The sequence below is a fragment of the Eleginops maclovinus genome, chromosome 11 (genome assembly GCF_036324505.1).
Source record: "Eleginops maclovinus isolate JMC-PN-2008 ecotype Puerto Natales chromosome 11, JC_Emac_rtc_rv5, whole genome shotgun sequence".
Classification (NCBI taxonomy): Eukaryota; Metazoa; Chordata; class Actinopteri; order Perciformes; family Eleginopidae; genus Eleginops; species Eleginops maclovinus.
Genome location: NC_086359.1, coordinates 10,027,105 through 10,051,411, shown reverse-complemented (window position 1 = coordinate 10,051,411; position 24,307 = coordinate 10,027,105). Strand labels below are relative to the sequence as shown.

The window sequence follows — 24,307 nt, the reverse complement described above, 5'->3', positions numbered from 1 at the left end:
AACGTTGACTCTGATGAAACACAGCGTAAGCCTGCATGCTCTTTCCAGATAACCAGTGTGACCTGTATCCTCAGGTTAAAATTTTTTCTCATCTCAATTTAATCTCACATTTTTTAGCTGGTGTGGTAGAACTGTCTGGTGCCTCTAAGATTTGTAAGGAGAGTAAAGTTTACAACAGATAGTTTATCTGCTTTACACAACTTTACAGTCAATAACTCATTAAGGTTAAAAAATCAGTGATAACCTGAACTTAAACTTTCCAGAGTCTCTATCAGGTACCGGTTGGACTTTGCTGTTTGGTCATCATCTTGTTTGTGAGAAATATGCTACCTGTCAACTGCACGTGTTCCTGCTGGAAAGAGAAGTTGAGATTCAAACATGATGTCAATAAAAAAGGACGACTCAAAAAGAATAATGACCTTTGTCATAACTGCTTTTTCTTTCCCTGAAATACTACTCTAGTTCTCACTTTGTTGTTTGTATTGTTAACCAGTATAGAACATCAGCCAATGCCTAACTTCCCAATCCAATGAAGAGATAACAATGATTAAATCCCTGTGTTGTGTCTTCCTTCTTATTTATAATTATGCATGCTTAACTTTCTTACCTGTACTGAATGTAGTTTTTGACTTTTGAATGAGTTAAATAAAAAAGAGAAAATCAGCGCATAACCAAACTGGCACTATTCTCATTCTGAGAACTACTTCAATAACGACATAGGGTTACCACTTATAAAAACGCCATTTTTTGATATGTCAGTCAGTCACCTAACTTTTTCAACAAAACATGCATCAGTGTGTGTGTGTGTGTGTGTGTGTGTGTGTGTGGGTGGGTGTGTGTGTGTGTGTGTGTGTGTGTGTGTGTGTGTGTGTGTTAGGGTTGTAGAGACAAGGGGTTGGGACAATTGTTTTAAAAAAACGTCCTTTTCTCTCATTTTATCTGCTAATTTTGCATTTTTTGGTCCATTGATTAAGTCTCGAACAATCTAACAGGCCAACATCTTTGACAGTTATATATATATATATAAGCCGTAGGCTTTGTTAAGCTGCCATACACCTGGCAAAGATGTGTGATCAAATATTATTTAGCTGATGGTTAAAGTGAGAGATGCATTAACTCACCTGTGACTCTGGCTAAATAAAGAAACCCAACTCCCAAAGCCCAACCCAACAGCTTTAAACTATTTGATTTGGACTCAACCACGTTTGCTTTAGTAACGAATGCCTTGTGATGTGACTCCTGTATTCTTAGACAGCTTCAATAAAGGGTTAAATGTTCTGTATTGATCATATAGAAGGAAAAAAAACCCACATCATTCGTAGATTGACTTTTATTGGCATGTCAACACACACAATTCAAGCACTATTATGAAACATACAAAGCATTTTATATTATTTCAACAATATTTGAATTACACTTAAGTATAAAAAGAAATATTCAACTTAACTCATTTTGAATACACATCCTCCTGATGTGGAAACAAACATCCTATAACAGCTGTAGTCCTGTTCCCTGACACACACACACACACACACACACACACACACACACACACACACACACACACACACACACACACACACACACACACACACACACACACACACACACACACACACACACACACACACACATCCTCATTTTCTTTTGTATAGGATAGGTTGGAAAAGGCCTCTATAAATAGAAGTGGTCGTTTGGCTCTTTGTTTGACACAAAGAACATACAGGCTGTTGTTTATGATATTTACATAAAAAATAAAATATAAAAAGACACAATACAAATCTATTTGAAACACACAATGAAGTATCTAGAGTTAGAGTACATAGCAAAACATTTTATCACAGAAATATAATATGAACTCACACATGTGGACATATAAAAGGTGATGTCAAATGAAACAATCTCCTCTATGTCACAAACAGACAGTATGAGGAAGAAGATAAAGCTGGATAACCCGGAGACATACCATGGATCCATCTTTAGTTTCAGTCTCGGCAGAAACTCACCTAAGCAAATATTACATGCAAAGCACACACACACACACACACACACACACACACACACACACACACACACACACACACACACACACACACACACACACACACACACACACACACACACACACACACACACACACACACACACACACACACACACACACACACACACACACACTCTGATCAAATACACAACCAAATCCATGTAAAATGAGACCTGGCTTTTCTTTGCCTTTGTCAGTGACACACACACTAGTTTAACTACAAGTTTCAGTGAAATACAACACCAGCAGGCCGACAGCTAATGACACACACACAAGAAGCAAGCAGGTGTTTTCAGATTCACATAATGCCCCTGAAACTCAAATATAATTACATTTTGTCAGAGGGATGCAGTTTTAAAATTTCACAAGCATAAAGAAAATGTTTTACTTGACGACAGACTTTGATGTTTCAGTACTGAAGCCTCAGACAAAGCTGCTAAATTAAAGTGGAAAAAAGCTGTTTATGTTATGTAATTAACCAAGCAAAGCAAAATGATTAATATTTGTACACACTTCTTCATCACGGAGTCTTTTTGCAGGGGTTTACCCTGTAGTTTCAAACTGAAAAATACAACAAAGACCAACAAAAACACTCAATGCAACAAAAAATGATCCTACTTTCCACACCTATCAGTCAGACACTTCTGTTCAAACATAGTCTTTCCTGTCATACCCTCCACCTGCACTGGTGGTGCGCGGGGCGGAGTACGCCATCCTGGGTGGCTTGTACTTCTTCTCTCTTGGTGGGCAGCTACTGCAAAGCAACGCCCCGCCAATCAGGAGCAGGGCGGCTGCACCCCAGCCGATGTAGAGCGAGGCCCCCAGTTCCCTCTTCTGCGCGCTGCTCAAAATGGGGTTGTAGAAATCACGGATGGTGACACTGGCTGTCCAGGAGACGGGGATGAGGACCAGAAGGCCACCTAAGACAAAGAAGATTCCAGCGATGATCATCACTTTGGCCTTGGCCCCCTCGTCTTCAATGCAGTTGGTGCACTTTGCGCCGACGATGGAGATCATGACCCCGAGAACCCCGAGTATAATGGCGATGATCATCATGGCCCGGGAGGCCTGCAGCTCCTGAGACAAGTTCAGCATGGAGTCGTAGATCTTGCACTGCATCTGGCCCGTGCTCTGGGTGACACAGTTCATCCATAGGCCCTCCGATATGGTCTGAGCAGTGATGATGTTGGCACCGATGAAAGCCGTCACCCTCCACATTGGCAGAGCGCATGTCACTATTGCAATGATAAAACCAATGAGTCCAAGGGCAATGCCCACAATCTCCATGCCCATCGACATGCTGGTTCTTTGTGGGTTGACCGAACAAAAACTGAAATGCTGAGTCCACAGACTTTCCAACAAAGCTTTCAGTAAAGATTGTTCTTCTCTGTTCAGGTGTCCCTGCAAAGTGAGAGTACCTGTGAGAGGATGTGATGTGGCTATGAGATGCTGCCACGGAAACACATCCTTTATACCTCAGGGGAGCGGGAGGAGTCCCTCGGTGATGATGTCAACTGAAGGCAGTCTTCACAAATTAAAAGCACACCACCTGTGCACATATAATGGAGGAGGGGAGCTGGAGGCAGGGGGGAGAAGAGGGATGTGTTGGCGGGAGGGTGTGTCTGTGGATGGTGGGGGTTGGTCACTGGTGAAATGGCATCTCATCGAAGCAAGCGAAGGAGAAGTTCTGTGTGAAATGATTCATGAAAAAAAAATTGCTTTAGTTCCTTAAACATAAATACAGAATTATATCATACATGCAATGGTTAACCTTAAGGGAGAACTAAGACGTTGCTTCTGCCTCAGGCTACTTAGAAAGCTTGTTGAGTAAGCATAGAAACACAAACATACACACACAATGGTGCAAAGACAAATTCAGGCTATAGACTGATTGTCTGATACTATTGAGCCTACGTTGCTTCCTGGTTCCAGTCGTGTGGGTTTCATAAACTGTGAGGATTCAGTGTTAGGAAAAAAATCCCAAAAGCGTTGCTGGAAACCGGAATAACTGCACCCAGAGCAAATAGGAGCAGAGGGAAAATATAATAGGCCGATTCTCTGACACCTTAGGTATACAGACAGAGTGATCTTTTCAGTATCGGTTAGTCTTTGACCATTTAATTCTGAGAAACATATGTGGATGAGTATATTGTACTGAAACAAATACTGCTCATATTATTTGAATCCTTGATAGTAGTCCAAGTGAGAACTTCCTTCAAACTGAGAACATGTGAATTTGTCTTTTTGGGTCAGAACATTTAATTTCAAAAGCAAAAAAATAGATATTTGCCGCTAGACTTTCAGAATCAGAATCAGAATACCTTTAATCGTGCCACAGAGGGGACATTTTTCATTATTACAGCAGAAAGAGCCAAAGAAAGCTTAATATTACACCCAAGATACTAAAAAAAATATGTATACAAGAATTCCACAATTTACAAAATACACAAAAATAAAAGTATAGCAGCCAGATTTGTATTGCACAGTTATTAACACAACAGGGGGTGTTGTTATATGTGTGGGCGTCTACCGGGGGCCATGATGGTTATAGAGTCTGACCACTGCAGGAATCTCTCCGTGAGACACTTAAGGGGAGTCATACTATTGTTTTACTGCAAAGGGGTTATCGACATTTCATATGACATGGCTTGGACAGGAGCCACATTTTTTTTATAATCAGCTACACAATTTCCTATAACAGTAAATCTATACTAATTTAGCTGAAAATTGGGATTTTCTTGAAAAAAAAGGTGAATTCTACCCAAAGTAACATTTCAAGCATTATTTATTAATCAATCGTGCTTTTATTCTGCATAAATGTTCAATTCCATGCATGCCTGTATGACAAATTTCAATTGTTTGCAACTTTATCTTATTTGGAGACATCTTTTCACCTCAATACCATCAGGTTTCAATAACAGGCAGGTCCAAACCAAAACACTGGTCCTCAAATCTCCCCACACAATGAATGCGGAGCCCAAAATAGTTCCGTCAAAGATGTAAAAGCAAGAAAACACATAAACAATCCCCAAGGCTGAACCACAGGGAGGCTCTGATGCTTTCTTGGTGTTTTCGTCACAACATCAGTTGTTGCTGCTGAGATTAAACAGCAATTACCTGACGGCTACCTCTACAGATACACCTCTGTTGACCAGCTGCTTGTGTCACCTAAACAAAAGCTGGAACATTAACATAAACGTATTTGCTTCTGTTTTTGTTTAAGTAAATATATATTTACTTTCTTAAACCATGCAAGTTATCACCCCAGTGGAAGAATGCATCTTCAGTAACCAACGCTTCACTAAATTTAAATTATGGGATGAAAGTAACTCAGTTTATTTCCTCCCAAGTACTATTCTAAAATACAGTTTTGAGGTAGTTTAACTTAACTCCAGGCTCCTACTACACTACATTTTAGGGATTTTTTAGAGGATTAATATTAACGATTTAATATATAGTCAATTAATAAATGATGAGGTATGATGACAGGTTAACACAATACTTTTTGGATCTCTGGGGAAATAATTCCAGCAAAGTAATTAAAATGAGTAAAAGTTTTACAGGCTGTAACATTAAATTGATTAAATTAATTCATAAATTATTTAAATCCAATAATATAATAATCATTAAATAAACATCTGCATAATGACTACTGAGATTTGGTACTCAAAGTAAGCTCTACATGTTTTTACTTAGTAAACATTTGAGTGCTGGACATTATTTTTATCAAGTTATAAAGAGTTAAAAAAAAAACAACAAAAACTCAAATTATATAGGTTTGTTCCGTGTTGTTCAGAGAAGCAGAACTACAGTATGTAAGTACATATGTCAGAATTAGGGTATGTTCCTGTTGAAGAATTGACGTGCCAGATCATTTGACTATTCAAAACAGGAAAGAGCTGGTATCTGTGGTCGGACACTGAGTCACACACCAAACAGAGTCGACTTTTTGCAGTTGTCGTTAAAGGTTATCAAAGATCCAATCCAACAACGTTAGTACTACCTAGAATTTAGACTCTTAAGGCTCTTAATGTCAATAAAGTTGCAAGTTGAAACCTTCCCAGTGATTTTCTTTTTTCTTTTTGTTTATGTAGGACTTGGGAAAGATTGGCCACCTAAAAACTAAAAAACAATCTTTACTGGCACATTATGATTTGCTTTATATTTTTGTATGATTTTGTATTACCTTGTCCATTTGACCCTTTTTCATTGAACAACTTATTCAAAGTAGCGAGTACAAACCTGATCTATTTCCTCTTTCAAGCCAAGTATTGAAAACATAATTACTTATCGCAATCCTTCTTAAATTGGACCAGAATAAATTAGGCTCAAATAAAGTTTCACAGTGAATATATTTATCACTTTATTATTTAAGTTATTTTAATCATTCAAAAGACGTTTGCATTCTTAAAGTAAACTCAATATGTTCTGTGATTATAGGCAAACATACAATGTTAATAAAACAAACCCATGTTATATAAAAGCATGTATATATTGTCTAAACCCAGACTTTTAATGCACTGTGAACTCTGAAAGAGATAGAAAATCACTCACATATGATCATTTTACACAACGTCTTTTTATAGTCCTTCGTCATGTTGACCTTGCTTTGGAGCCCAAAGTGAGATCCATTTTGCTCAACTAAATTATCAACAAAGTCTCTATTTGCTTAACAATATTTGACAGTATGATACCAGGCATGTTCTCACTGGTCAGTACAACAAAAAACATTTACAACGTTAATGTTAAAGGCACAAATAATAAATATACATGGGAGAAAGTCTCCTTGTTGAACTGACCGTATGAACAACTTTTTTAAACATCTCCTATTTGGTCAAATCTTCTAACACTTGATTTAGACCAATGGTAATTGTAAACAGTAGCATCAAACATTTAAATAGAGCTTCTATATCTGTTTTTCCAAAACTGCCTTCATATTTACATACACTATTGATCCTAATTGTCCCCAACTTGGATTTTCTCTCATACCATTTTGTAGTGAACAAATGGTTCTAGTTAAACCAAGACATTCATTATTTCACTACATTTCTGTATACATTGCCTTGCCTTATAATGTACAAATGCAGGATACAAGTGAAAATATTATAATGGAGGTCACAATTCCTCCTTCTCCCCCCTCAGTCCTGTACTCTTCCCTCACACGTAGTCTCTCCTGTTGTATGAGCTGGGTGCGTTTGACCTCGGTGCGGCAGAGTAAGCTATGCGACTCTGGGGGTGCACGCTGTACCTCATTGGCTTCTCTTCCCTCGGAGGGCAGCTGCAGCAGAGGATTGACCCTCCAATCAGCAGCAATGCTGCGGCGGCCCAGCCCAGATACAGCGCCGCCCCGATCTCCATCTTCTGCCCGGAGGGTATCAGTGGACTGTAGAACTCGATTATGATGGTATGAGCGGACCAGGAAACTGGCACCAGCTGGGTCAGAGCTGCTGTGATGAACCCGCCACCAGAGGCGGCCATCACTCTGGCTTTTACCCCTTCATCCTCGATGCAGTTGGTGCACTTTGCTCCCACCACAGATATGAGTAAAGCAACCACCCCCACAATGATGGACACAATGGTGAGAGCTCTGGCGGCCTGCAGATCCTGAGGTAAGGCCAGCATGGAGTCGTACATCTTACACTGCATCTGCCCCGTGCTCTGGAAGACGCAGTTCATCCACAGGCCCTCCCAGTACACCTGCGCTGTGACAATGTTGGAGCCAATGAAGGCGGAGACCCTCCACATGGGCAAGGCACAGCTGGTCACGCTCAGCACCCAGCCGAGCACCGACAGGATGACGCCGACCAGTTCAAGAGCCAAAGACACCATTGTGCACTCAGAGAGAAGTCCCCTCTTTGAATCAAAAGTTCCTTTATCTTTCCTTCCTCTCTTCCTGGTTCCTCTTTACCAAGTGTTCTCACGGTTTTCGTTCCTTTCCCCCTCTTATTTTCCAGCAAGTATTAAAAGGCCTTCTTGATTTGGCGCTCTCGCTGTTGACTCGTCTCCACACCAGGTACGACTCCTCCTCAAGCTGTAGCTACTGCATCTGCTGTTGAATACAGATATGTCGTTTTTTTACGGTGTCCTTCCTCCTGCGTCTACGTGTCCACTCAGGCGTAGTTTTCCAACGTTCTGTTGGTTTTAAGGAGTTGATGACCCTTATCTTGGTATCATTTTATTACCAAGTTGTCAGGCCCTCCTAAGCGATGACATCACTCGTCAAACAAAGCCAATCAGGCGAGTCCTGGGCTTTGGGAGTATTTACCACATGGGAGTGTTAATGCTCGTTTGTGTGCATTTTTCAAATGAAGACAAGTTTTATGGTTTAACCTTTTGCCCATGGTAGCTCTGGGTGTGTCTGCTTTATTACTCTCAGTAGGTAATGAGTGGCCAAGCAGCGCTCGTTATGTGGCAGATAGGTGACCAGATGAACAAACTGCAATGCATATAAACATGTATTTCTCATTGATGTGTGACTTATATTGGCAGGCTTTCTACATCTGCTTTCTGTTACATTTTTGTTGTGATGTTTCAGAAACCTCAACTAAAACATGATTTGACCAAATTAGTTTATTGCAGTTATCACAACACATACCATCTACACTAGGTCACACATAATACAGTAACATTTAAGTTAAAGACAAACTAGGAAAATATGGAACGTATTTTATAATTATGTCACTACTGCTTTTTGTTGTCATCTCTGGGAGTCTTTATGATGCAAGCGAGCAGTTCATTCGAGCTTCCAAGCAAAAACAGTGCAATAAACACATAAAAACTAAACCGAAACCTGAGACCAAAACCAACAATGGTGATAATTGCTCCCACAGCTTCTGCACATTGGTTCATACTAAATATGTTAATCTTAAATAAAATCAAATATATATGGCCCGGATTAAGCTTCATTTTTTTTTTCTCAAACAGCTGGGAATAAAGTTTCTATACACATTACTTAAATGTATTTAAAATTGTATGACCCCATATGTACGTGTATGACATGCAGGTTTCTCTTCTGAATTACTCTGATAGTGAGGGTTCATGTGCCACACGTCTATACAGGTGAGTTAAACTGAAAATTGAACAATACAATACTACTATAACACTCTGACACTCTTTTATCTTGTATACGTGTACATGATCACACTTCAATATTAGTCAAACACGTTTGCTGAAAAATGACTAACCTAGTAGCCATGATAAGATAACGCCTGATAAAAGGCAATCCACTGAGATTATCTTGGCATTTAGGAAGGAACTAAACAATCTGCCAAAAATTCAAATCACTTCTGAATGTCAATATTATATATCTCTTAATTTGCATGCTCAAACAATAAATATTTAGATGATATAATAATAGATATTGTACTCGCTCACTAACAACTTACAGTTTGTTATTCAGCCGGCTGTTTCTAGGGCGAAAATGACAAATCTTGATAAACATGATAAAAGCAAAAAAAACTTAAGGTAGATAAAATATATTAGAATTACATATTGACACACGTAATGCTCATTAAGTGGGTACATATCATTTAATTGGAATGCACATTAAAAATAACCCAGGGTTTATTTGCTCTCCATCTGAAGAGAAGACACAAAGAGGATATTTCAGTATGAACAATACTGTATGAACAACATGATTATCTATTTGGTTCCGCTGCCAACAGGAAATTCAGATGGGTCAGCAGATACAGCCAATAACTATACTGTAGTAACCTAAATACGGGAAGGAAACAGAAATAAATCCATAATCCTCATATTTTTTATTTAAACTTATTATATTATTGCTTTCAACAAACCTGATACAGTTATGTGGAACTTGTTGACAGAACACTTTTAATCAAAGTCAACGTTTCAGCAACATGAAGTCACTTTGTCACTTTGTGCTATCAGTGTAAATATGGAAGAATAAAACAGTCACCTGACCCTTTTACTGACAGTCACACTCATCTTTATACGTTTCCGTCATGTGAAGATATGACTCACATGTGCTCCAGAAACTAACAAGAACAATATTTGTCTCTTTTTTATTTATTAAGCAGAAGAAACTGTGGACTTGAAATCTTATGTAACTCTCCTTATATCAACTTAAACTACACATTATAGGACTTCCTTCAAAGTAGTTTTGTTTTGTAACTGTGTTTTTTCAGATTTAAGTAACGGTGCGGTACAACATGTTTTTGTAGTGCTGACCTTTTTTTGTTTTTGTCAGATGGAAAAGATTGTGATCACAATGGTCATAGTTGATAAAAATGAAAATTGTGAAAAACTTCCAAACTGAACAGCCTCTTGTTCGGGTCCTTAAAGATAACAAGCAGTGAGTGTGTCTGTTTATCAAGATGAGTTAGTGGCAGTATAACACAATAGAAACTGTTGGCCTGAAAGGACCTCATAAACATGTTACAGCTCATGGTTACTGAAACAAAAAAAATCAAATTTGACATCACCAAAATATGTTTTCTTTGTAAAAATGATATTTCTCTCCATATATACATATATAAACATATATACACAAAGCCGTGGAAAAAAATAAGAGACCACTTCAGCATTATCAGTTTCTCTTGTTTTTTTTTCTATAGGTATGTCTTTTGAGTTAAATGATTTTTATTTTTTATTGTATTCTATAAACCACTGACAACATTTCTCGGTGTTGGAATTCAACAGACACTGGAATGGCTGCCATGCATGTAGAGATAAAGATTTAAGAAAAAATTGGAGTAGTCTCGTATATAAACATAAATACATATATATATATATATATATATATATATATATATATGTATTTATACAGTCGCGCACATTTTTTATTTCTTTCTAAAATAGATGTCTATCAACCTATCCCCAGTGTTATTTTTAAAACTGCCCGGTTCAAAGGAAGTTGGGAATTTTACTGGCAGGCATTTTTGGGTCAATGATCGGTGGCGTATTCCTTTATAAGCGCCTCTCAGTTACTAAGTAATAAGTCCTTTGTAAGAAGAATGGAGCTTTCGATTTATTGGCTTCTTAGGGATTTGTGGACACATAAAAACTGCAGTTAAAAGTTCTTTGAGAACCAGGTTATACCACACTGACGTTTCCTTCTCTTTGTGCAAACAAAACCAAGTTTTGTAATCTGTTACTGTGCCAAAAGCATTTCAAATATAAATGCACAAGTTCAAACCAAACTGACATAATTTAAACCCAACATTTGATGATTTGGATATCAATCCAGCTTCTTCTTGCAAAACCATTCCTGTGTTTGTTTGTTTTAGTGTGTGAGATTGGTGTACACACCTATGTTTCCCTGTGGAGGTTTAACTCTGACTGAGAGGAAGCAGAGGCAGATTAAGAAGCTGCTGCCTCCCTTTGGGCAGAGTGAGAATCACAGCCAGAGGAAAAACCTCACAGAGTTCAACTTGTTTCTTTCATGTCAGGAAAACTGAATATCCCCTTCGGGGGATTAATAAAGGTCCATCTTCTTCTGCTTCTTCTTTTTACAACATTTCAAAGTTGAAGGATCCAAACATGTCAGATACATCGTATATCACAGCACTTGCACTTACACTGACTCCTCTATGTGTCTACATTTCTCTTTTCCTGTGGTCTTCTCTGAACTAAAAAATATTCTTTGTGTCCATACTTACAATCAGCCTTCAGTCTGACTCACAAAAACCAGACAGACTGAACAAAGCTGCCCTCAAAGATCAACCACAGCCTTTTTTCCACACTGTGTGCTCTTGATGCTTTCTTTTCACTAAATTCCATTTCTTTTGGAAATGCATTTCTTTCTTTCTTTCTTTAAGTAACAGAAATAAAAAAAGGCACAGGTCAACATTTCACAGACTCTGCAATTATCTAACCTCAGAGGCTGTTTTTAAGTATGTGGAAAAGTATGGGTAGTTATGCCCTGAAGCCCATGATTCTGCTTTTTTCCATATATAGCTGTTTTAAAACAAAACTGGGATATTATGGAGACACTGTGATCACTGTTTTTAATTTCTAGGTGTGTAAAAGATGAAAATTGTGGGTACATGCAAAGAGAGTAACCGAGAATTGATCAATCACAATATATATATATCCTCAAGGCTTGTTCAGCTCAGGACTGGTTTACTTTCTTGACATCTAATCTCTCACTGAAAAATTGTCACAGTTAAGTTAGGACATTCCAGATATCCAATTAGATTCCAGCAGCATGTCATCCATTGTCTGAAAAGGTGTAATACAGAGAAATAACAGGGACAAGTCCTTATTTGGTCAGTCTGAAGTTTTCTTCAAAAGTGTTGTCTATTGTCATTTAAAACTGACGTGAGTCATCTCTCAGTCAGAACCTTACTCCACCCCCTGCTGCGTAAAGTGAAATGAAAAGAGGGCAGGGAGATTTAGGAGGGCAGATTATCTCAATAAATATTCTGATACGATAATACTTTAGCTTGGATTGAGTTTAAATTGTGTGTTTCATCAGGGTTGTGGCGCTATATGCAATGCCGTGTCACATGTTGTCTTTTGTTAAACTGAATGACACAGGATGTTTGGGGGAGGGTAAACAGGTTATGGGTAAGTGGAGTTTGGGGTGTGTTAACCTGATGACAAAGCTGCTTAACTCCATGGCCCCTCCTCTCTCGCACAAAGGTTCATATGTACCTGTTCTCCTCTGTATCCTCTCACATTTACCAAACGCACCTGCCTGAGGACGAGCCTCCTCCACAGAAGGACAAACAAACTAGAGCCATACGTCACTGCCAGGGAGGAACTACAGAGAGGTCTTTCAAGTCCTGAGTTTCATCTGAAGCAACTGAAAGATCAAATCAGCCCTTCACGATGGTGTCTGCTGGGTTACAAATCCTGGGAGCAGCTCTAGGGATCATAGGATGGATCGGTGCCATAATCGTGTGCGCCATCCCCATGTGGAAGGTCACTGCTTTTATCGGCGCAAACATCGTGACCTCGCAGACCTCATGGGAAGGTATTTGGATGAACTGTGTGCACCAGAGCACTGGCCAGATGCAGTGTAAGGTCTACGACTCCATGCTGGCCCTCAGCTCTGACCTGCAGGCTGCCCGGGCTCTGGTCATCATCTCCATCGTGGTGGGCATCCTGGCTATCCTGCTCTCCGTAGCCGGGGGGCAATGCACCAACTGTGTGGAGGATCCGGCGTCCAAGACCAAGGTGGGCATTGCAGCTGGAGTTATGTTCATCGTAGCCGGGGTCCTCTGCCTCATCCCTGTCTGCTGGACGGCCCACACCATCGTGCAAGACTTCTACAACCCCCTGTTAGTCAGTTCCCAGAAGAGAGAGTTGGGTGCCGCGCTCTACATCGGATGGGGGGCCGCCGCCCTGATGCTGATCGGAGGGGGGCTGCTCTGCTGCAACTGCCCCCCTAAGGAAGAAGGAGCCTACACTGCAAAGTACAAAGCCCCCAGATCTGATGCCTCAGCACCAGCCTCCATCAAAGACTATGTCTAAAAAAGAGCTAGGAGTTAGTAAACGCTTCCTGAAGCAATGTTTACTGGGACAGATGCACTGGTGCTACTGGGTTGTGAGTGTTGAAACTGAGTTTTATTCCACATAAGAGGGTCAAAGGAAATAAACAGCGAGAAAGGAACCACACCCAAAGAGGATTCAATTTGAATTGTTCACACAGTTACTTGTATATGTTTGGTTGTTAATATGAATATCGGTCATTTTGTAAGTGTTTTTCATAGAAATATGAAAATGATATAATCTTATTTGAAACGCTATACGTGGGTATCTTTTTTTAAAAGTAAGTGTATGAGATTTGTTTAAATGCTAGTTACACTGTAAATAAATATTTTGTTTACAAACCACAGATTACTTGTGCTTGATTTTTTAAAATTTTTACATTCACACAACACCTGTTCCTCATGACTCATACAGTTGTCTTGAAATAGTACAATATAATAATAATTAAAATGATTGTATTCACTGTTTTTGACATTAATTGTAATTTTTACATCTTAATTGACAAATAAATGTCTCATCATCAGTGCTTTACGATCAAAACAAGGTACATTTGAAAAACATATTACTCAATAACAGTTGAGGGGCATTTATTGTGTGACTTTCTTGTAAATCAGGTTTAGGTGTGGCAGAAAAAAGAGGCAAGGTGGTTAGAACCGGTCTTTGTTCCAACTGTGAGTCTCCAGGCAAAGAGGTTTAAGCAGACAATATTCAGTTAAGAAACTACATATTAAAATACAAGGCAAAGTCATATTCGCTGCTTTGATCTTATAAAGTTAATTTCCTTCCTCAGAATCAGAATCAGAATCAGAATCAGAAATACTGACTAATATTACTATAACTGGGAATTATTTTCATTGCAGCAGTGAAATACAAAAAGAAATAGAAAAACAAGAAGCACAACAAATAATTAGAGCTAAAAATACATAAATCTTTCTTGACCAATATGATTCAAGTCCTTTAGTTGAACTGATAAATCTACATTTAATGCAGCATTGTATATCTGAGTCAATGTTATTTTTAATGTAAATGAAAAAGCTTTTCAAGGGTTAACTCTCTGTAGTTTAAATAGTAAATTGAAGTAAGAATTATACCTTTTTCTCTTCCTTTTAGAAATATTCACTTCCTGGTCTTTTTTTGTTGAGTATGTTGACCCAAACTCTGAAGTTTAGTGTTTGCCCAAGGCTTAATTTGTGTGTGTGTGTGTGTGTGTGTGTGTGTGTGTGTGTGTGTGTGTGTGTGTTTGTGTGTGTGTGTGTGTGTGTGTGTGTGTGTGTGTGTGTGTGTGTGTGTGTGTGTGTGTGTGAGAGCATAGGTGGGATCTGGGTCCATTGTTCCCGGTCTCAAAGTCTTGCTTGAGGTAACAAAGCTTGTATGTGTGGGAACAATTGAAAGAGAGAGACCAAGGTTTGTGGATAGCAAGTCTCAGCTTTCCCCTTTTGTTCTCGGGAACAGAAACTCCACCCAGAGTTGGAACCAAAGAGCAGTTATCTTCTCACAGTTGGACCTCAGAGCATCAGACCAGAGCAAACACTTCCTCAACCAGGGTGAGAGTGAAGCTTAAGAGTGCAAATACAACCTCTGTTGAGTTTCAATACAACCTCCGACACATTTCTGTAAGAGGCGTAGAAAGGTGATTCCTGGCTACAGTGGCGTTATCATGGCTTCTCAGGGTCTTCAGATCATGGGTGTGCTGCTGGCTTTCATCGGCTGGCTGGGCACCATCATCACCTGCGCTATGCCCATGTGGAGAGTCACCGCTTTCGTTGGGGCAAACATTGTCACGGCCCAGGTGATCTGGGAGGGCCTGTGGATGAACTGCGTGGTCCAGAGCACGGGCCAGATGCAGTGCAAGGTGTACGACTCCATGCTGGCTCTACCTCAGGACCTGCAGGCCGCCAGGGCCATGGTGGTCATCGCTGTGATTGTTGGAGTTTTTGGCGTCCTCATGGCCGTTGCTGGAGGGAAGTGCACCAACTGCATGGAGGACGAGGTGGCAAAAGCCAAAGCCTGCATTGTGTCCGGAGTGATCTTCATAATAGCTGCATTCCTGATCATGATCCCGGTGTCGTGGTCAGCTCACGCGGTGATCAGGGACTTTTATAACCCCATGGTGATCGCTGCTCAGAGGAGGGAGCTCGGGGCGGCTCTTTATATTGGCTGGGGCTCCGCTGGGCTGCTGCTGCTGGGAGGAGGTCTGCTCTGCAATAACTGCCCCCCAAGAGAAGGCACAAGACCCTACATACCTGCCAAGTTCGCCCCTGCCAGAACCGCATCTTCAAACGTGGACTATGTGTGAGTGTTTAGGTTGGAACTGCAGCATGAAGCGGGTTGGGAGTTTTTTTTCTTTTTATATATATATAAAAACTTGTTTTTATACAAAATATTGCAAAGAAGGATCGCTTTCTCAAAAACGTTGTTGCAAAAACTCATTAAAAAATGTGGAGCATTTATTTCACAGAAGACAGCACAGTAAAGTCCCGTATATTTTCTTGTCATTTGTTTGTTTTTATTTTCTGCTGATTGACACATTTTGTAAAATATACTTTTTTACATGGCAATGCTTTTACAAATAAACATTTCCCTCGTGAGGATGTTAAAACTTATCCGAAATAATGTTTTCTTTCTGAATATAATACCTACTATAAGGAGTTTTTATACATAATGTCTGAGACTAAATTGATTATTATACAGACTGCTGATCAGAGTATATGTGAGTGAAAAGCAATTGACAACATAAGCACATTTTAATATTGAACAATGTGCAGTTGAAGCAGAGCTCATGTAGTTGAGTAACGACATAATGATCACAGACTTTTAAATTGCTTTCAGATGTCAGAAATAAAGCTTCTTTTTTTCAAACGTTGCTCTCTCATATTTTATCTGCGCCTTCACCAAACACAACAATAAAACTGAAACTGAACTTCTCAAATCACTCTGACAAGGCATTCAGCAATTCAGGGTAACAGCCTCCTGGGAATTTACTGTATCTGCTTGAGATGTTTGCCATGGCCTAATCCACTGCTCTTGTACAGAGACGGTAAGTTACAGTGTCTGTCTCGACTGAAATGGATGTCACTGCCATAGAGAGAAAACAATGTGCTGTGTATGCTTAGATTCATGTTGCTAAGGAACTGCTCTATATCTCCAAAGAATGGATATTTACACTTTGCCCAGTTAAAGCACATCTGCCAAGTATTGTCAGGATGATATATACTAAACGTCTTTAACGGTGTTCTCTTTGTTTACAGACATTTTCAATTGAAACCAGTCCAACAAAAAACACAATACGCTGCTGTAATTTCTCACTCTTGTGTCCGTTGACATACAAGCCACTCTGATGAGATCAGGCCAGGGGAAGAAGTATTCAGATCATTAGGTAAAAGTAAAAATAGTTAGTAAGTCAAAGCCCCCCTTTTCAATTGTCATGCAGGGAAAATTACAGAAGCTTTATCAAGAAAATATAGGATTGTTTATGCTAGAATTAGCAACATTTTAAGGATCACCATCTGTCATTTAACCTTACTGTTAGATAGGTTAAACAATGCAATATGTTTTGTGTCATTTTTAATCTCCAAAGTTACTATTGACTATTGTTTTAGTGCAATTTTTCCCTCTGATATTTAACAGAAGATAAATATCCCAATACCTTAAATGTTTACCTTTGCTGAGTACTTAAATGTAGTATTCCACCAGATGAAATACATCAAACACTATTGACATAAATTCAGTTTGTCTGAATGAAAAACAATTCACATTACATTTGGCAAATTTTATTTGGCAAAAACATGAATAAAAACAAGAGTCTTAATCCGAATTAATACTGAAATTATAACACAAAATAAAGTCAAATATGAAAGCATTAAGCATCAAGCTCAACTTCATGTTGCATTATTGTAACATGGCTCATACCTTAGAGTCCCTTGAACATTTCAGAAACAAAAGGCCACAGTGTGTTAGGAAAAAAAAGTTAGTAAAAATGAAAATCACGACTCGATATGCAACAGGTGTGTACTGTGTGTAAAGTCAGGTTGCGCGTCTAGTTCAGCACAGAATTTCAGACAAATTCCTTCCCTGGTGTTGTGGATTTAGGTGCAGAATACTTGGCTCCATTGTAGCGGTCTCCTCCTCCTCCTGACGGGCACTGACAGCAGAGAAGAGCACCACCGACCAGCAAAAGTCCTGATGCTCCCCAGCCCACGTACAGACACGCACCCAGCTCTCTCCGCTGGGAGTCAGGAACCATGGGGTTGTAGAAGTCCTTGATGACTGTATTAGCAGGCAGCGACACGGTCACCAGGCACAGAGCTCCACTCAGGATGAAGAAGACACCTGCAGATATGGCAACTCTGGCTTTCACTACCTTGTCTCCTACGCAGGTGGTGCATTTTCCTCCGACCACAGAGAGCAGCAGGCCGAACAAAGAGAACAGGATGGCGATGACCACCATTGCCCGAGCAGCCTGGAGGTCTGGAGGTAGGGCCAGCAGGGAGTCGTAGACCTTGCACTGCATCTGACCGGTGCTCTGCACAACACAGCTCATCCAGAGACCCTCCCAGATGGTCTGAGCCACCACAATGTTGTTCCCAATGAAAGCAGACACCTTCCACAGGGGCAACATACAGATCAGTATGTTTCCAATCCATCCGAGCACAGCCAGCGCAACGCCGAGAATCTGCAGCCCTAAAGATGCCATTGCTGTTTGGTGGTGCTGCTTCTCTTTCTTGCTTCCTTACAGTTGTTCACTGGGAAGCCGACTAAAAGCTCTCTCCCTAGAGGGTCGTTTTTTATGCCCTACCAATGCCCCCGAGTAGCCCCCTCTGCGGGTGGGCTTTGGCTTCAATGCTCAAATATAAAGATCCATCATTCTGCCAAAGGGTTTCTCTCCTACAAAGAGGCCCTCTGGTGCCCCATTACAGCTTTGGGAAAGAAAAGAAGCTTTCTTTCAAAAGCTTACAGTAAAAATCTTAGATGGGGGAGACTTTAGAAAAGTTAAAACATGAAAAACATTAAACTTAGATCAACTATGATTATCAAGAATTGTGCAGGGAGATTCATTAGTGCAGGGATTCCCAACTAGTAATACGTTGAGACACTGAAAAACTCCAGTGTTACAAAAGAAAAGTTTATTTGTTTATTTAAACGTGTTTAGGATGAAGCCAAACATACTAGGCAGGTTAAATAAACAGAACACAGTCAGATTAAATATCTTAAAATAATGTGCTGCAACTTACATTGTGTACTAAAAATATATATTAAGGGAAAGTTAACTTTAAAACCCAAATATATTTTTTCCTCTTTCCTAGCTTGAAGCAGCAAAAAATAAAATGTATTTTTTCTAAAATCTTGACATTGCTACAGCCACTCATGGACAAAAGGCTAGTGACAGCACAAAATGAAAACAGTAATATCAGTCATGATTTCTGAACAAAAGACTTTCCAGTCCGACACCGCAAGCAGAAGGCCATCTAGTGGTTATACGTTTGAGGGAAGGCAGATGTCTTGAAGGCGGATATTGCCAACACGGAACCTCAATTTTAATTTACGTCAGGCTTATATAACACCTCCAGTATCCAATCTCAACCCCAGTTTATCAGTTTGTGAGGTAAAAAACATATTTGACACATAAGGAAAAGACCCTCTTTTGGGCAACTTGTGGCACCTGAAAGTGTGAAACCTTGATTACCCAGCTGGAATAGTCACTAGACAGGCCATAGCTGGGCAATTTAAGCAACACAAATGCACAAACCAATCCCAGGATATAGTTAACTTTTTATTATCATCTGCCTTTGCTGCTGAAAAGGGGGGGGGAAAAAGTTAGTCTTACAATTTCAGTCATTTACTGCAATTCCTTCTTCTCATGTTCCAGTCATGCAATCTATAGTTTGAGTTTCTTCATCTCCAGTTTGTTATTTGCTCCAGCTCCAGGTTTCATTTATAGAAGCTCCTCACTTTCTGCTCCAACCTGTAAAAATAGAAGCACTGCAGGTCATTATCAAGCAACAGATATACACTATGAATTTTTCAGTCATGTCGATATTCACTGTAGTCAGTTCAATTAAAATGCTGCTTTTAAAGATGGGACTTAGAACTACTAAGTGTAAAACCCTTACAATACACTTTTTAAAAGCCTAGAGCTGGAGGCCACATCCTGAGGGGGATTTTGTACATTTCCTCCCCTTGTGAAATAAATCAGCAATGCTACTAAATTATTGACATTTTACAGGTCACCCAAGGCAGATAAGCCTTCCACAGAAAAGTTATTGATAAATAGGCCATCATTACTCCCTTGCTGACCTACTCTAGTCTACAAGTTCAGCATATGATAAAGAAATGTAACTCCATAGGCGAGTTGACCGATAGGAATCCTCATCTTGTCATAGTCATTGTTCACCAGCTAATGATGAATGATTAAGCAACATTAACTAGAACATACCACTTTGAAGAAGGTCTTCATGCCAAGCCCTGATTTCCTGCCAACTCCATTTCACAGTGCTGGTACTGCACCAAATAGAAAAAAAGAAAGTCCATAAGTATTTATCACAGATAATATTCAAATGATTTAACACTGAGGGCTTTCCATGTATCATGTATAAGACAAACACAGATACATCCAAGTGTTGGGTATACCATTTAAATATACTGCATCAAGCTTAAGCTTAAGAATACACAGTTGTTACGTTAGATACAAACATTCAGCATTGAGAGGGAATGGAGAACAAATATACCGTATATATTTACTTACCAATTCTCACGATCAGTTATTTTCTGCCAGCCTTCTTCACTTGCCTACATCACAGTAGCAGTGTTGCATATTATATTATTATTTATTATAAAATGTCTTTGTCTCTCCGGGCATAACATGGTCTACCTGATGATCAAAGCTATCAACACGTGCTCTTTCCATTTTCCGTTGCTAAAGGGTCCAACTATGCACCAAAGCCTCCATTTATAAAACAAGTACAGAGGCTGTTACAACCACTGTCCTGATACCAATTATCTCTGATTAGTGTTTTAGACTTTGAAAAAAACCCCTGGATCAATCCAACTTGCTTCTAAAAGAACAGCCCTCAGGTCAGCTGGGGCTCACAGGCTAATCAGCACAGGTGAAATCACTCAGCTTGATTGCTGCGCTGGTAAAAGACAAAAGGAAATATCAGTAGGCTATCATGAATAAAGTGTTCCTCAAAGACACTCAAAATGTAAAACAGAAAAACAGTTTTTAAGTGTTGTGACATATTGCAGTACAAATGCATGTAAAAACACATCTTTCTATTTCTTCTCATGGTAGATGAAAGCCAGACAGTGAAATCATTAAATGTAATATAAAACAAAGTTCACATCCAGAAATGTATTCGAGATGTTCAACCATGTTTTAAAAATAATGCTTTAGTTGCAAATGAAAATAAAAACACAAAAGAATAGTAAATAATATTTAAGGTGAATATATAAATCATGGTTGTGGAATTGTTGGAGGAATTTCAGAATATATTGACTGAGTTTATTTTTGTATTTGAGGCTAAACAATTGATAGAACGGCCTCCTCATTCACTTCTACTTCCTCCAATGGGTGGCTGACACAAACTTAATCAGCACAGGTGTTTTCAATTTGAATAATTTTTAACACCAAATCAGGAGAGACCACAGCCTACCATGCAGGTATAAAAGCTGCAGGTGAGATCTCTAACAGCTACATTCCCTTGTTGCTTCTGCTTGAATTGAGATAGAACATGGCATCCGCAGGGCTCCAGATTTTGGCCCTCTTCCTGGCAATCATCGGCTTTATTGGAGACATCATCGTCTGTGTCCTGCCCATGTGGAAGGTGTCTGCTTTCATTGGAACCAACATTGTGACGGCACAGACCTTTTGGCAGGGCCTCTGGATGAACTGCGTGATGCAGAGCACTGGCCAGATGCAGTGCAAGGTCTACGACTCCATGCTGGCTCTGCCCCTCGACTTGCAAGCTGCCCGTGCCCTGGTTGTGATCTCCATCTTGGTGGCCTTAATGGGAATCCTGCTAGCCATTGCAGGGGGAAAATGCACCAACTGCATTGAAGATGGGGACGCCAAGAGTAAAGTGGCCATTGCTTCAGGTGTGTTCTTCATTGTTGCTAGTATCCTGTGCATGATCCCTGTGTCCTGGTCTGCCAACACCATCATCAGAAACTTCTACAACCCCATTATGAACGACGCACAGAGAAGGGAGCTGGGAGCCTCACTGTTCATCGGTTGGGGAGCATCAGGACTTATGCTAATTGGAGGTGCACTTCTTTGCTGCCAGTGCCAGAAGAGTAAGGACAGCAAATACTCAGCCAAATACTCTGCCCCACGCTCCGCAGTCAGTGGAGGAGCCTACGTTTGAGTTTAGTTTCTCTAGGAAACTGGACTGACCTCTAATGTTTATGCTGTTAACCTCATGATTTTAAAAATGTGTTTTACTGCTTTATTTTAATAAATTTTACTCTTGTATGAACCCATAACCTTGCTGCTTTTGTGGAGGTGTGCTCATCATATCTAACTGAATAGAGAGGTTTTAAAATGGTGGTCGGTTTATAACTCTGTTATTTGCTCAAATGGCAAAAATCTAGATTAGTTCAAAGTTAACAACCTGCCTTCCATCATCTGAAGTTAATCAGCAAGCTATATTTTAGTCTTTAAAATAATAAATCTGCTAAGTAGTCTCAAATGATGTTGGTGAATGTAAGAGCCACACTAGCTTTGTTGCTGCCTAGCTTAGCAAAGGCCATGGTTAGCTGCTGGCAGTAGCCTCATATTTCCAGCAAAGATGTGTTTAACTCACTCCAAGGAAGAATGGAGTGAGTTAAACACATCTAAGGAAGAATCTTCCTCTACTTTAAATTAAACCAACATTATGCTCATGAACATGTCTTTGTCACACAGGTGGTCTTAGACTGTTTTGTTTCCCTTAATCTCTGTGGGCATTCAGGTAGGGTGCCTCCTTAGAAACTGCTATGCATTTATTCAAAATCTCAGGGATAAAAGTCATTAAAGATTGACTTTACTTGAAATGGTTAAATTTGGTGCTTCAACCCATAAAAACACTTTCAAAGCCTTTTCTTTTTGGTCACAAAGCAGTCTTTCATACACGAGCGCCTTTGTTGACAGCTTCCTCCTCCTACTTATTCATAGTGAGCCGAAATCAGGACAAACAGGAAACCTGATCCACAAACTAGCAAGTACCTCCCTTTTGCGCTTACACCTGCAGTGCAAAACCAGAAAGCAAAACACAGCCACTGCTGCATTTACAGCCAGGTGAAAGCTTGTGATAAAAAATGATCTTCAGCTTAACTCTAGGAGGACTTTATTGCTGTCTTTGACTCTGTGGCCTTGGAATTGTTTTTTGGCAGAATGCAGACACAAATCGTTGGTGTGTGTTTGGCAATCATCGGCTTTTTTGGCACCATCCTCATCTGCGGACTGCCCATGTGGAAGGTGACGGCCTTTGTTGGGGCAAACATCGTCACTTCTCAGGTCTTCTGGGAAGGTTTATGGATGAATTGTGTTATCCAGAGCACAGGTCAATCACAGTGTAAGGCCTATGACTCCGTTCTGGCTTTACCACAGGACCTGCAGGCTTCCAGAGCTCTGATCTGCGTCTCCATCGCTGTCTGCGTGGTGGCACTCGGGCTCACTGTGGTTGGGGCCCGCTGCACTAACTTCTATGATGACGACCGGCGGAACAAAGCTAATATCGGCGTGGCTGGAGGTGTGGTGTTTATAATAGCAGGCCTCCTGTGTATTATTCCTGTCAGCTTGTCGGCTCACAACATCATCACTGGTTTCTATAACCCCCTGCCCACCTCGGAGAGGAGGGGAGAGCTCGGCGCCTCCATATATGTGGGCTGGGCTTCTGGAGCTCTGCTCATCATTGGAGGAGGGGTGCTTTGTAGCACCTACAGATGCTGAGGACCAGAAGAAATGAGAAACGTAGAGTACACAGCGCCGTATGTCAAATACTGTAGTTGAAAAAGTGCTGTAATGTGTTCACTGTGATGGACTTTCTAGAGTTATTTCAACCTTAGTAAAATGCACTAACCTGACAGTTTATCTGTAATCTGTGTAAATAATTAAAGTGTGTATGGAGTGAACAGTGAATTGCTTGACCAGACAATGCAACATTTACAGTTGTTTTTAAAGTGAAGAATGAAAAAATGAAGTTTAGTTTATATTTTATGTTAACTATAAAATATGTTTAATACAAAGGTCTGAGTTTATGTAATCGATGTTTATATGTGGAGAACGTTATAGATGCTGCAAGAATAATCCGTTTTAAAAATGATTGTTGCTTTTAAAGTGAAGAATAAAATAATGAAGTTTAGTCGAGCCGATATTTGTATAATGTGATATTATAGGATTTTAACTGTAAAACGGTGTTTGATACAGAGATCTGAGTTTATGTAATCAATTTTAATTTTTGGCTTAACGTTATAAATAATACAAGAATAATCATTTTTAAATATGATAGCTTTTATTATGATTTTAAACAGTATTTTTAAACGGTCTATGTTTTGTTTTAGAAATCTGGAGGTATAGCTTTCAGGTATTCGGTTGAAACAGAAAGATTGATAAAAGTTAATTTGACTCTTTTATCAGTTGTGAAATTAGTTGAATTGTACAACAATGAAAAATGTCACTGGTCGACCAATCTTTTCTGTGTTGGGCATGCTTTGCCAACATGCTTTGTATGTAAACAAACCATTTAATTAAATTTGTATATTTGTACTAAAAGTTCTGCATTTTTTTGTCTAACGTAATTAAAACAACTGAAACATTTTTCTTACGTTTAA

The 24,307-nt window shown here is 39.7% G+C and overlaps 4 protein-coding genes, 1 long non-coding RNA gene and 1 pseudogene across 5 annotated transcripts; 3 read left to right on the top strand and 3 right to left on the bottom strand.

Annotated features, from left to right (window-relative positions):
• Positions 1-1,315: 1,315 nt before the first annotated feature.
• LOC134872363 (claudin-3-like) lies at positions 1,316-3,498 on the bottom strand. The gene has a single exon (XM_063895639.1). It carries the CDS (start codon positions 3,341-3,343, stop codon positions 2,693-2,695), a length of 651 nt encoding a protein of 216 aa, XP_063751709.1. The 5' UTR covers positions 3,344-3,498; the 3' UTR covers positions 1,316-2,692.
• A 2,879-nt stretch (positions 3,499-6,377) lies between these two features.
• On the bottom strand, positions 6,378-18,241 carry LOC134872690 (claudin-4-like). Its single transcript, XM_063896097.1, has 2 exons — positions 17,700-18,241; positions 6,378-7,879 (listed from the first exon to the last, which is right to left on the bottom strand). Exons 1-2 carry the CDS (start codon positions 18,192-18,194, stop codon positions 7,202-7,204), a joined length of 1,173 nt encoding a protein of 390 aa, XP_063752167.1. The 5' UTR covers positions 18,195-18,241; the 3' UTR covers positions 6,378-7,201.
• LOC134872687 (claudin-4-like) lies at positions 12,676-13,847 on the top strand. Its single transcript, XM_063896094.1, has one exon. The coding sequence runs from the start codon at positions 12,839-12,841 to the stop codon at positions 13,481-13,483; it is 645 nt and encodes a 214-aa protein (XP_063752164.1). The 5' UTR covers positions 12,676-12,838; the 3' UTR covers positions 13,484-13,847.
• Positions 14,991-16,326, top strand: LOC134872688 (claudin-4-like). Its single transcript, XM_063896095.1, has one exon. It carries the CDS (start codon positions 15,159-15,161, stop codon positions 15,795-15,797), a length of 639 nt encoding a protein of 212 aa, XP_063752165.1. The 5' UTR covers positions 14,991-15,158; the 3' UTR covers positions 15,798-16,326.
• A 1,017-nt stretch (positions 18,242-19,258) lies between the features above and the next one.
• Positions 19,259-20,502, bottom strand: LOC134872637 (uncharacterized). The gene is made up of 3 exons (XR_010166837.1): positions 20,244-20,502; positions 19,935-19,999; positions 19,259-19,463 (listed from the first exon to the last, which is right to left on the bottom strand). It is a non-coding gene; the product is annotated as an uncharacterized LOC134872637 (long non-coding RNA).
• A 680-nt stretch (positions 20,503-21,182) lies between these two features.
• LOC134872691 (claudin-4-like) lies at positions 21,183-24,248 on the top strand (annotated as a pseudogene).
• Positions 24,249-24,307: the final 59 nt, after the last annotated feature.